This window comes from Mus pahari, chromosome 9, assembly GCF_900095145.1.
Source record: "Mus pahari chromosome 9, PAHARI_EIJ_v1.1, whole genome shotgun sequence".
NCBI classification, from domain to species: domain Eukaryota; kingdom Metazoa; phylum Chordata; class Mammalia; order Rodentia; family Muridae; genus Mus; species Mus pahari.
Genome location: NC_034598.1, coordinates 49,253,157 through 49,266,978, shown reverse-complemented (window position 1 = coordinate 49,266,978; position 13,822 = coordinate 49,253,157). Strand labels below are relative to the sequence as shown.

Below are 13,822 nucleotides of genomic sequence, written 5' to 3'. Positions count from 1 at the left end.
GATGTCTCCACAGGGGAAGGGGCTTCAACCAGGACAGATGTACAGCCCTAAGCATGGGTAGAGACTCAAGAGCACCATGATGAGACAGAACCATGTGTAATTAGCAGGAAGTGCCCTGCAGGGTGCTCCCAGGATGCCTGCAACATTTGCCCTTTCCTCCTCACCCAGGTGACTTTGTTCAGACAAGCCGGTGTACTCAGAGGGACACAGAAGGACTCAGGCTGCCACAAGAGGCTGTATCACTCAATCATGCATGAGAATTGCACTGTATCCAATCAAGTCCCATCCCCTCAACCTAAGATCCTCAATCATTAGAATACAATAAAATTTCTGGTTCTTAGTTAAAACTGAGCAGGGACAGCATGTGGCCAAGTTGAGGAACAGACAGATCAGAGGGCCTGTTTCTACCTTAGGCATCTCGACTCTAGGCTCCACCTCTCCCCTTTCTGCCTGAGGAAGAAAGTGTGGGTTGGGTGGGGTCCACTGACTTTTGGGAGAAAGTGCTTCCCAACCTGGCTGAACTGGACTCCTGATCCCAGTAGATGGTTCTGTTGCCATCGACCTCAGCAGATCAGAGCCCAGAGATCAGAAGAGNTGTCTTGTTAAATATTCACAGGGTCTGGTCAGGAATGGGATCAGCCCACCCTCCCCAGGGCAGGGAAGAGGAGCAGCTGGACACTGTCATGTGGCTTGTGTGAGAATCTCAGGAGGGATGGATGGACGGAGGGAACCTCCATGAATCACTGAGGTGTCTCTGAGGCTTTCTTTTCAGAATGTTCTAGAGAACTCACTGTTGAAGCCATATAAGATCCAACAGCACCAATATCTGCTTGTGCTTTGGTCAAGAAAGCCCAGAATTACATTTTGCAAGATGCAGTTCAAAGCTAGGATTCTGGGGACCTGTTAGGTGCTAACAGTCACATGAAGAACGTCCTATCAGTTTCTGCAGGAGCAGGAGGAGAGACAGAATTGGAGGCATGATGACAACGAATAGTAGCCATAAGTCAAACAGAATCAGGCACAGGGGAGAAGGAAGAGCAGGGCAAGTGCAGAGCAGATCCAGTGTCAGCTGCCCCCTTGGAGGGAGAGTGGCCCAGCTCCAGATTCACAGATAACCCACTGATAACCAAGACCCAGGCCTTAAGGCAGAGCTGCAATAAATCCCTTATTGCCCACTTCCTGATAGAAACATGGTTCTTTAGGGCACAAGGACAGTCTGATTCCTCACAGGTTGTAACAGAAAGTTGGGGAAGTGTCAGGCAAGGGAATCATGACATCATTCCTGAAGCAGACAACAGGTTTATTTTGAGCTGAAATCACAGATTCAGTCAGGCATTCCTCAAAGCCAGGAGCCATATGCAAAGCTCCATATACTACTCTAGAGGTTCTGAAGAAAATAATCAAGAATTCCTGGCTCAGGTAAGCTAGGGGCACACATGGAGATCACAACTCAAAAAAATCTATACTCACATCTGCTTTAAACCAGGTAACCTGGAGAAGGGCCACTTGAGAGTCTAAAGTCATTTCCTTCCCCACATCATGTCTGGGAGTCCTGATTTGTCTGTGGTCCCAGTCTCATCACCTTGTGTTCCTTTGAGGTCAGCCTTCCATGTTTTGGGCTGGCCCTTTTATCTTCCAGGACTTTCCTTATTAGGAGGGCACCAGCTCTCCCTGTCCTCTCCTGCAAGTTGTCCTAAGTCCAAGTACAGGTTGCCTATAGATTCTGATTCTGTTCAAAAGGTCCTGTTTTGAGGTTCCAGAGTGCAAGATGCAGAGACACAAGGTGAGTCTGGGACTGGACTGTGGGGCCTGTGTAATGAACCGAACATATATTCCCACCTGAGTCCAGGAAGCAAGGATTATAAGAGAATATATCTGCTGCTTACTTAGAGGTTAGACCATGTGTGCATTTCCCCTGCTCAGTGCTGGCTCACAATCTCCCCGAGCCTGTGCACGTGTTATGTGTGCTGCCACAGTCCCTGTGAGTTCATGTGAGCAGTAGTCCTGTTGTATCTGAAAGACAGTCTCCTTGGAGTCACCCATCACATCTGGCTCTTAAAATGTTTCTGTCTCCTCATCTTCATAGATCTCTGAGCCTTGAGGGGAGGGGTGTGATGAAGACATCCCTTTTAGGCCTGATTGTGCCAGAGTCTTTTACTCTCTGCTCACTGTGTGTTGTGGGAAGTTTTTTTTTTTTTTTTTTTTTTTTTAATGAACCAATAGTTTCTGCTCTTGACCCAGCAACTCTCTACCCACCCCCCACCCCTGTCCTGGCCAGCCCTATCTGGTGGGCGGTGGCCTACTTGTTTTTATTTCATGGGCTGGACATCCCCTCACGTTTTTACCCAGCTTGCTAAGCTGCCAATGGTGGGTCACGAACAGGTCCGTCTCATACTTCAAATCCCCCATGGTCTTTGTGGTGCTCATCAGGCAAACCCACATTTTTTCCACAGTACTTTTCTCCTGAGAACCCAGATGAGTTCTGTGTGAAGGAAAATGCAATACAAACTTCCATCAGAAACAATGGTAACTTAATCTCTGGGCACAATAACTAACACCCTATCTTGTAAGCCTTAATAAATCTACAACCTCAGGTGGCAAATGCTGTCGTATCTGCCATGAAAACATTACTCTAAGTACCAAGCCTTGGGTGCTCTGTATGACCCTTTCATAACTTCAAAACCATTAACATGGGGTTATTCTTACACATGACCAAGTCCAGCAACAGCATGAGGTATAAGCTTGTCTGTCTCTGGAACACAGCTTCTTTGTGCTCTCAGAAACCCTTTCCAGAAGATTTCAGGTTTCAGCTTAGTGCTTCTGGTCTCCTCTTAAGCATGGCTTTTGTTGTTGTTGTTGTTGTTGTTGTTGTTGTTGTTGTTGTTGTGGTCCCAGTAGTCCCTTCTGTTTTTTGACTCTATAGCCAGAGCCAGATGGCCAAAGCTGCTGAGTTCTGCTGTTTGCTGGGCCTGGAACAAGGCCCGCTTATTCTATTACCAGCCTTTTGTTTTCTAACTCACTTACTTCCTAACCTTGGCTGACCTAGATGCTGGGATAAAAAAGGCTTGTACCACCTTGCCTGTATTTAAGCTTCTCTTGACCTAACTTGCTCTGTTCCAGGTTGGTCATAAACTCAGAGATCTTCTTGGCACAGTCTTCAGGGACCAAAGGAGTGCACTACTTTGAGTTGACCTAAGCTTTTCTGTGACAGCTCGCGGCCACACAAACCGGGTTCCTCCTGAAAGGGAGGCTGGGGCTATAAAGGGAATCGACAGCGAGAAAAGAAATGAGGCCAAGACAAAATTATGATCAAAGTCCAATGTTTACTAAGAGTCTGCGTAGTTGTGCTTATAAAGGGGAAAGCCCATCCCCTGCCAATCCACTCTTTTCTTTTTTGTTTTTTGGTTTTTTGAGACAGGGTTTCTTTGTATAGCCCTGGCTGTCCTGGAACTCACTCTGTAGACCAGGCTGGCCTTAAACTCAGAAATCTGCCTGCCTCTGCCTTCCGAGTTCTGGGATTAAAGGCATGCACCACCACCCGGATATATATATATATATATATATATATATATATATATATATATATATTGCCGATCCACTCTTGATGCCTGTTACCAACCTGTAAGCAATTAGTGTGACAGCACTCGTTGGCAGTAAGTTGTCAGTTGCTGGGTTGCCAGCTATCTCAGTAATTTCTCAGGAAGGCAGGTTCAGCCTCTCAGCAGGTAGCAGCATCTTGGAGAAGAACAGTGCAGAACAGGTCCCGCACTTTAGCCATGGCCTATGAACTGGAAGTAATTGGGTGCCAGTGACGATCTGCTGCTGACTGACCTTTAGCATCAGTTTGCAAAAAAAATTAAAACAAATAAGACAAAAGCAAAATGTGCTTTTGGTGACCTTGGGGGATATAATTGCCCCTGTTTTGCTTTTAAAAGCCAATTTTTCAGAGTGCAGTGAGCACATTCAACAATTCCTTGTCCCATTGGGTTATAAGGAATTCCAGTTTTATGCTTGATTCCAAATTCCTTACAAAATGAAATAAAATTGTTGCCAGTATACGATGACCCATTATCTGTCTTAATGACTTTAGCCAATCCCATAGCATTAAAGGCTTGTAAACAATTATCAATTACATTTCTAGAGGCCTCTCCTGTATGTAAAGAAGCAAAAAAAAAAAAAAATCCTGAACAAGTGTCAATACAAACGTGTATATATTTTAATTTTCCAAATTCTGCATAATGAGTTACATCCATTTGTCAAATATGATTGAGCATAAGGCCTCGTGGATTAACCCCTAAATGTGGAACTGGAGATAATGTAATACATTTAGAGCATTGCTTTACAATCATTCTGGCCTGCTTCTTAGTGATCTTATGTCGGAGCCTTAAGGTATGGCTAAAAAGATGAAATTTATCATGATCATGTCTAGCCAATGCTACAGAATTTGAAACTAAGGCCTCTTCTATTAGAGTTCTGTCAATGAAATCATTGCCTGCAACTAAAGGTCCAGGAAGACCAGAATGAGCTCATATATGACCAATATAAAACAGATTTTTTTTTTTTGAGCAAGAATGATGTTTTGTAATTGTGAAAACAGAGATTCTACTGGCATATTAAAATTAAATGTACCACAAGTCTCCAGCAAGGGAATTGATTGTGCAACATATAAACTATTAGCTAAAATATTAAATGCATCATTTACAGACTGAAAAACATTCAGTACCGCTGTCAGCTCTGCTAACTGAGCTGAGAGGCCAGGAGTCTCTATGAACTACCTGTTGATTATTCATAAGATATCCAGCTTGCCCTTTAGAGGGGCCATCAGTAAAAATCAAAAGAGCATTATACAAAGGCTGTAAAGATGTCATATTAGGAAATATCACCTCATGTACATTTAAAAATTTTATCAACCTGTACTTGGGAGGCAGAGGCAGGTGAATTTCTGAGTTCGAGGCCAGCCTGGTCTACAGAGTGAGTTCCAGGACAGCCAGGGCTATACAGAGAAACCCTGTCTCGAAAAAAGACCAAAAAAAATTTTTATCAACCTATCTTGAAAATAATGATTATCTATAGTTCCTATAAATCCTATTTGAGCAAGCAACCAATCTGTACTGTGCTGCTTCAGTCAAGTATCTTGATATATACTATAAGGCTGAACAATGATATCTGGCTCTTTGCCAAAATAAGTTATTGCCTTCTTTTTTCCAAGTATAATCATCTGGGCTACTGCTTCATAATATGGCAGAATATTATGTTTAGGAGATATCCTCACATTAGAGGAGCCCTTTGCCACAACAACAATCATGTGGGCGTATGAATCGTATTAAAATTAACAGATGTAAAGGCAAAGAGTAATCNATATAAGTAACAAATTGTTCTTCAATAGCTCTTTCTACTTGTAAGGCCAGAAATCCTTCTGAGGTTAAAGATCTAGGGGAGGTAGGATCAGTACTCCCTTTAAGAATATCAAATAAAGGTTTCAATTCCCCTGTAGCAAGCTTTAAATAGGGGCGAAGCCAATTAATATCACCTAACAATTTTTGAGAATCATTTAAAGTTTTTAAGCTGTCCCTGCAAATAACTATCTTCTGAGGAAAACAGCTTGAGCTGTAAGTCTAACGCCCAAATAATTATAAGGATCCTGAGTCTGTACCTTCTCAGGAGCTATTTGCAGTCCTTTATCAGCTAAGGTCTGTTGTAAATCTCTGTAACAGAAAAGTAAGTCCTAAGGATCTTTTCCTGATAATAAGATATCATCTGTGTAATGAACGATGTATATCATTGGCCATTGCTGTCTTAGAGGCTGAATGGCTTGTGCCACAAACTTTTGACATGAGGTAGGACTATTAGCCATGCCCTGAGGATGCACTGTGCATTGATATCTTTTCATAGGTTCCTTAAAATGAATAGAAGGAACACTAAAAGCAAATCTTTCACAATCCTCAGGGTGCAAAGGAATAGTAAAGAAACAATTTTTCAAATCTATCACAATTTTATAATATCCTTTTGGAATGGCTACCAGAGATGGATGCCAAGGTTGTAAAGCTCCCATATGTACCATCGTTTCATTAACCTTTCTTAGATCTTGTAACAATTTCCATTTACCGGATTTTTTTCTTGATAACAAATATTGGACTATTCCAAGGAGACTGAGATTCTATTAAGTGTCCTGCCTCTAATTGCTCCTGCACTAGCAAAGAGGTGGCTTCTATCTTCTCATTAGATAAAGACCACTGATCAACCCACACCTGAATATTATTAAGCCACTGAATTTTATCAGCATGGGATGCAGGCAAGATAGTGGCCATTACAGAAAATACCCCAAGCCTCTTGTGTTAGAGTGAAGTTTAGGACCTTCAAAAGTCTTAATAGCTTGTCCTTCCTTTCCTATCCCCTGACCAGGCAAAAATCCTTGTCCTAGCATCTGCTTAGTCACTGCCTCATTAGGTTTGCACATTATAAGGCCCATCTGTTTCAAGAAATCTCTTCCCCAGAGGGTAACAGGCAAATTTCACATAACATAAGACTGAATTTGTCCTGAATTGCCCTCTTCAACTCTCCAGGTTAGCAATTTAGAGCTTTGTTTTGGATAATTGGCATAACCAATTCCTTGGAGGTGAGTAAGCGTATCAGACAAAGGCCAAGTTGAAGGCCAATCTTGTCCTCTAATAGTTATTACATCAGCTCCAGTATCTATTAATCCTTCAAAGCTCTTTCCTTCAATTATTAATTTAAGGCTAGGTCTCTTACTAGTAATAGATTGAACCCAGTACACATCAGAGGAACCAAAGCCACTCTGTCCTCTCTCACTTTTAAATCTGGATGGTAGCGGATACAAGGGAACTAAGATAAGTTGAGCAATTCTTTGATTAACAGGTATAGTTATAACACCATGAGGGGAAGCAGCCATAATTTTAATTTCTCCCTCATAATCATTATCTATAATACCTGGATAAATCCGCAGACCTTTTACAATAGAACTGCTTTGTCCTAAAAGAAATCCCCAAGTTTCTGCAAGTTGAGCTCCAAAAACTCCTGTAGGCAGAGTTTGAACTCCCATTTCTGGGGTTAATACTGCATGGGTGGTGGAACAGAGGTCCAATCCCGCACTTCCTGGGGTTGTCCTGATAAGTTCAAAAATGGATTTCCTTGGCTGGGCAGCAGCTTCATGGCCTCATAAGCTGCCTACTGTGGGTATCTTGGGGCCTGAGGCTGGCCCCTCTTCTTGTTTCCCTGGCACTGGACAGCCCTGAATATCTGTCTTAGATTTGCATTCCCTAGCCCAGTGGTTAGCCTTCATGCATTGAGGACAAACTCCTGGAGCATGGCCTGATTGCCCGCTCGCACCTCTATTCCTAGGACAATCATTTTTAAAATGACTCAAACTTCCACACTTAAAACATGCTTTATTCCCTCATTTCTGTGCAAGCACAGTGGTTCCTTGCAAAGCAGTGGCCAAGGCCAAGCCCTGATTGTATGATGGTACAATCTCTGCACAAAGACGGATATACCTCACTAAGTTTGTCTGTCCTTTGTGCAGCCGAATAGCTGTGCAACATGCTGCGGTAGCATTCTCATAAGCCAATTGTGCAACAAAAGGAATTCCCGTTTGAGAATCTCCAAGAATTCTACTAGCTGCTTTTAATATCCTATCCACAAAGTCCTGGAAAAGCTCATCAGGGCCCTGCCGAATACTGGCTAGACTTCTACCAAGATCCCCTTTAGTCGGTAACTGATTCCAAGCCTGCGGGCAGCCACAGCAACCTGTGCATATACTCCAACAGGAAACCCAACTTGATTAGCCTTGCTTTTATATTGACCTTCTCCTAAAAGCATGTTAATATCCCAGTCTGGGTTACCTGTCTGAGCATTCAAAGTGGCAGTTTTCTTACTGGCTTCTCGCCATCCAGAACTCCAAAGTAAGAAATCTCCTCCTGACAAAAAGTAGCCTTACCTAGAGTCTTCCAGTCTTGGGGGGTGGGGGTTAAATGTGACTCCATGACAGTATCCAATAATGCTTGTGTAAAAGGAGCTGTAGGGCCGTATTGTGCCACAGCTGTTTTTAACTCCTTTATCACCTTGAACTTCAAAGTCTGATATTGTCTGACTCTATTGTTTTGCTGGTCAGTTATCTCAACTACAGGAAAAGCTAGCATAGCACGTCAGATGTATCCTGCCCTTTCCCTCAAGCCTGACTCACAGCTCTTTCTAGCGGCGATTGGTACATCTCAGAATAGCTCTTCTTCCCTGTATTTGACACCTTTTTTTTTTTTTTTTAAAAAAAAAAAAAGCTCCTGTAGCTCATTAGCCAATTTCTGCAACTTAATTTCAAACTAATTTACTTAGTTCACATCCATTTGAGTAGCATCTCCTGTAGTGGAGGCCATGGGTAGAGCAGAAGGTGGCCAATCCTTGTCATAATATTTGGTGGCTCCTTTTTCTGAATGATCTTCTTTGTCTAACATTAGCTCATCATTAGAATCTCTATACCCTTCTAATTTAGGGTTGAGAGGGCCCTTTCTGAGAAAGTCTTCTCTGGAAGGCGTTCTTCCTGAGATTCTTCAAGCTCTCCCTGGGTACTATGTGACACCTGCAAGGTCTCTTCCTCAATAGCATCTTTTATGAGCACCCAGAGGCAGAGGGTGAAATTATCTGCCTGGGTGTTTCTCAGAGCTTCTCTAATTTTCTCCCAGGTTCTCTCATCTAAAGTTTTTGTTTTGTTTTGTTTTGTTTTGTTTTTCCCTCCTCTGAACCATGGGCAGCAAGAATCTATCTGATCTGAAAAATCTTCTAACAATTGTTCTTCAAATCCTGCTCCTCTTGCTGAAGCAGCTCTTGAAGGCTGTGGACAAATGCCTGTTAGAATTTTCTATTCCCATTTTCCGCTGTCAACCCCTAAGTGGAATCAGCTCCGGTCAATGCTGTCCCAACTTAGCCCGTATCCTATCGCACCTACAGCAACAATTTTTAAAAAGATGAAATTTAAAGCCAGTACTAGCATAAATACAACATGTTGCTTACTGTGCCGGATACAATCTTCTTACTTTTCCCTTCTCATGGAGCTATACCTAAGACAGCGTTCCCTCAGTCGATCCTGCTGATCCTGCCTTATTCAGGTCCCACATTCAGGCACCAAACTGTGACTAACCGGGTTCCTCCTGAAAGGCAGGCTGGGGCTATAAATGGTATAGAAAAGAGGCCAAGACAAAATTCTGATCAAAGCCCAAAGTTTACTAAATGTTTGTGCTTATAAAGGGAGAAAATCCATCCCCTGCCGTTCCACTCTTGATGCATGTCACCAGCCTGTAAGCAATTAGTGTGACAGCACTCGTTGGCAGTAAGTTGTCAGTTGCCAGATTGCCAGCTATCTCAGTAATTTCTGAGGAAGGCAGGTTCAGCCTCTCAGCAGGTAGCAGCGTCTTGGAGAAGAACAGTGCAGGTGACAGAACAATAGAACCAGCTAGGTTGGAAGGTTCCACCCTAGGTGGTCTCATTCACAGTGGCAGCATAGGTATGAGTCAGCCTGCTCAAGGCTGGGGGAGGCTACACTTTTCATGGCTATTTTTCCTCAGTATCCAGACCAAAAGCCTGTGTCATTTATTTCTGGATTAGAGTTCACAGCAGATTAAAATTTAAATGAAAACATAACCAAGTAATGTTAACACCTAACGTGATATAACTATTCCTTGTTAAGTGGCAAACACATTAACAGTATGCTTAGCTGAGTCGGATCTTGCCACAAAGTCACCACTTCCTTAATCTCTTTATCTCCTGGGATACAGGATTCACCTTCATTTAACTTCCTGGTGACACTTTATTCCTTGAACCATACATTTCACATTTTTCCTTTTGAAGCTATGGTTGTCCAAATTGCTCATCATGAGACTTAACCGGAACAATGTCTGTTGGGCTTTGTTGAGATGTCCTCTGTAAATGAAATTAATATAAATCTCTTGAACTTTGCCTCAGGTAGACTCCTCAAACAAGGGCAAAGAGCAGCCACATTCTACACCAAAATATCACAAGTGCAGTCTCTAGGCCACATGTTAAAATTCTTCTCCTCTGAAACTTCTAGAGCCAGGCTTCCATAGTACAAATTATACCCAGCAAAAAAGTCACTCATATTCCTGTGACAGTAGGCCATTAGTCCCCACTTAAAGCATTTACCTGCTTTCCACAGTGGGCTTGGGCTTTAAAACCCTCATCGTAGCTGCCTAGAAGCCAGTCTTCTCCTAGGTGCCAAGGGATGGAATCTGGGCTGCCATTTGGGGCAGGGAGCAGGTAGCCTGCCAATGTGAGGGAGTTTGATTTAAGAGGTTACTCTCTTGGAGACACCTGCTTGAAGAAAGTGGGGGGGGGGGCGGGGGGAGTTCTGAGAGCTTCCTAGGACAGTTGGGGAGTAGATGGAGATTTACTATGCGTGTGATGTGGAGGTGATTTGACAAGGAACAGAATCCTTTATATCTGCACTACATGGAGAACGGTGTCACTGTTACTGTGCTTAGACCAGAATGTGTACTTTTCGGGCAGTGAGCTACACACACCCACACTTAGTGTGACATCCAATAGCACAGAAGTGATGCCCTTATGACAAAAATCCTTCCTCATTTCCTGCACATTCCAGATCCAAAGGGTGTGGCCTTTCCTCCCCACAGGCTGTTGTTCTCATGCTACTGTACTGTTGTTAAAGTGTTCTCACGAAAGACCTCTGAAGCTCTTGACATCCTTCTGCCTTGCAGGAGGGAGCTCTCCTATTTTGAGGTGAAGGTGGCTATTATAGAGCCTGGCTTTTTCCTGACTGATATGATTGAGAGTGCCAGATTATCATCGAACTTCCAGATGCTGTGGGACCAGACCAGCTCTGAAATCAGGGAGATCTATGGCGAGAAATACCTGGCATCCAGTAAGTGAGCCCTGAGGACCAAAGCAAAATCCAGTCCTGAACGCTTAACCCCCTGCTCTTATTAGTGGTTCTAATGAATTGCTCTTTATCCTCAAAGAACAGTAATTCAGACCCATTTCCTTGGGATGGTGGGCAGTTTGAGTATGTGGTTAGAAAAGAGTTCTTGTCTTTCAGAACATGCTTCTCTGTTCCTTGTGATGCCCTCATGATCATGGGACTGTAACTGAATTCAGGAATAGGACATGGTATGAGATCAGCACTTTCCATGAACTGAGAAACGGTTGACTTCAATTCTTCCTTGAAGATTGTTTGTAGTCCTTCAGATGAATGGGGACAGGCTGAGCTTGGGTTTTATAGCATTGATTCTCTGACACAAAGAATAGAAATTCTCCTCTATGTTGTGGTCAGACAGGAGTGGTGGGAACTGAAAAACTGCCTAATTCATTCCTCATTCTGCATAGATCCAAAAAGTCTAACCAAATTGAACCAGAGGTGTAACATGAACCTGTATTTGGTGACAGACTGCATGGAGCATGCTCTGACTGCCTGTCGCCCTTGCACCCGATACTCAGCTGGCTGGGATGCCAAGCTCTTCTACCTCCCCTTGAGCTACCTGCCCACCTTTCTTGTGGATGCCCTTCTCTACTGGACTTCCATGAAGCCTGAGAAAGCCCTCTGAAGTCTTCACCTATGTGCATACCTGGGGGGATGTAGGTAGAGTGTGACAGAGGGAATATGTAGGGGAAATTAGGAGGGTTGAGGGAGAGATTTTATTACTCCAGGGTTCTTAGTCAACACATTTCATCTCATTAATTCTCCTATGATGCTGCTTGAGACTGATGGATACCAAAGAGACAGGCAAAGGATTCTGCCAAGGGATTCAGTTACAAAAGAACTGGCTGATGCCCAGACTAAGAGCACCATGGTTACCACNAAGGTCGACACAGATGAGGAGTCTGGGACTAGCTTGTGCCAAGTACTTCCTGTGTCCTCCTCTGAAGGAAATGTACGTGCCAGGGCTAGTTAAACCCTTATGCATCAGGGAAGTGTCCATGCTCTGAAGTCATCTGTGACCATGGTGTGGGATCTGAGAGAGTCACTAATAATGCCAGCACCCATGCCCTGGAGTCAGGTCAGCAGGCCCTGGGTGGGAGGTTCAGTCTCTGGTGGTGAGCATACAGCAGACGATGGAAACACCAATTTTTGTTATGTTTTGAAATCATGGCTGCTTTTTGGACCCCTTTTCTTTTTAGAGCAAAGTATGACGTCATTTCCTGTATCCTGAGAGTTAAACCATGGCTTTGGAGGTTAGTGGGGTTTGGATCACAGGGGTAAGGGGAATGTCCTGAGAAGGGTTTCTACAGGACAGCAGACTTCTTCTTGCTTTGTCTCAGCCCTTGCAGATACTGAAGTAGGAACAACTTTCCATTCAAAACTTAACACCAACAAATAGTGCAGAATTCTGTGCACGCAAGTCCATGAACAGAATTTACCTGTAGGCCTTAGCTTCAACACTCCCTTCCCTGCAGACTCACAAAGTGATCATATATTCACTGCAGAATCACTAAATGACTATTCCTTCCTGCAGACTCACTGGGTGATCATCAATTCTCTGTAGACTAAGGGTCCATTCCTTTTCTGCAGACTCGCTAAGTGAGTCTGTTTAACCACTATGTGATCTTCAACTCCCTGCAGACTCACTAAGTGACCATGCCGTTCCTACAGACTCACTAAGTGACCTTCCCTTTCCTGCAGACTCACTAAGTGACCATGACTTCCCTGAAGACTCACTAAGTGACCATGCCTTTCCTGAAGACCCACTAAGTAGCCATGCCTTTCCTGCAGACTCACTAAGTGTCCATGTCTCCCTGCAGACCAACTAAATGACCATTCCTTCACATAAGACTCACTGACTGACCATCACAACAAAGCCCTTCTGATTTTCCATCTGTCCTTGTTCCAGGCAACTTCTCATGTCCCCTCCATCTGTCCCATTGCCACACTCCTCCAGCACCATGCCAAGAGTGTCCCTCTCAACTCTGGTTTTCATTTTATGGACAATATTTGCAAAAGAACTACGGTCCTGTACTTGAGGTGCCCTGAGGCCTGTCTTTGCCTGATGCTAGGGTGGTGAATCTCAGGAGTAGGCTGAGCAGGGACAGCATGTGTGGAAGAGACAGAGAATCCTGGGCTCAGTGCAGACTTGCCCTTTGATGGGACTTCCACAGATGCCTGACTCCTCTTCTCTAAGTAGAAATATGGAGGCTGAGCAGTCACAGGAGAAACTTGTAAATAAACAATAATTTTTGCCACACCACCTCCAGTCAGATCTGTGTGACAAGTCCCATAGACTGAGGCGATCGACCTCAAAAGAGGGAGACCTCCTGGAACCGGTTGTGGAACTCTTCGCCAGAGAAAAAATGTTGAGCCATAGTTCTCATGGCAATCTATCTGTTTTGTTTTCTCTTGTTCCTTTTCTTATTTACATATTCCTGGTAGCCTAGGCCAAGATCTTAAGTGAAAATAATGGGTAAGAAAACATTCCTAGAAATGGGGTCACTAACATGACCTTAACTCCAGGGAAACCAATGCTTTACTTTCTGAATCATTTACAAACCTATGATAAAAACTTTCCCAACAATAAAATTTCATATGGCTATACATGTGTCATCGGAGGTGGATTTTGGTATATGGTAAAGAAAACCTTAATTAGAAAGAATTAAAATAGTTTAAATTTATACATTAAAGATTTATAAAAACAAAATCAGGCACTAGATGTTAAATAATAATTGACCATGGGGCTGGAAAGTTAGTTNAGNGGTTAAGAGCACTGACTGTTAAAGATTAACCTGCTCCTGGAAATATGCCACTAGCCTTGGATGACAGTCCCCACTGAATACATCCTTTTAGAATTGTTAT

At 43.4% G+C, this 13,822-nt stretch overlaps 1 protein-coding gene across 1 annotated transcript; it reads left to right on the top strand.

Annotated features, from left to right (window-relative positions):
- The first annotated feature begins 10,788 nt into the window (after positions 1–10,788).
- On the top strand, positions 10,789–11,830 carry LOC110326097 (retinol dehydrogenase 16-like). The gene is made up of 2 exons (XM_029542547.1): positions 10,789–10,903; positions 11,425–11,830. The coding sequence occupies exons 1-2, from the start codon at positions 10,804–10,806 to the stop codon at positions 11,580–11,582; spliced, it is 258 nt and encodes an 85-aa protein (XP_029398407.1). The 5' UTR covers positions 10,789–10,803; the 3' UTR covers positions 11,583–11,830.
- Positions 11,831–13,822: the final 1,992 nt, after the last annotated feature.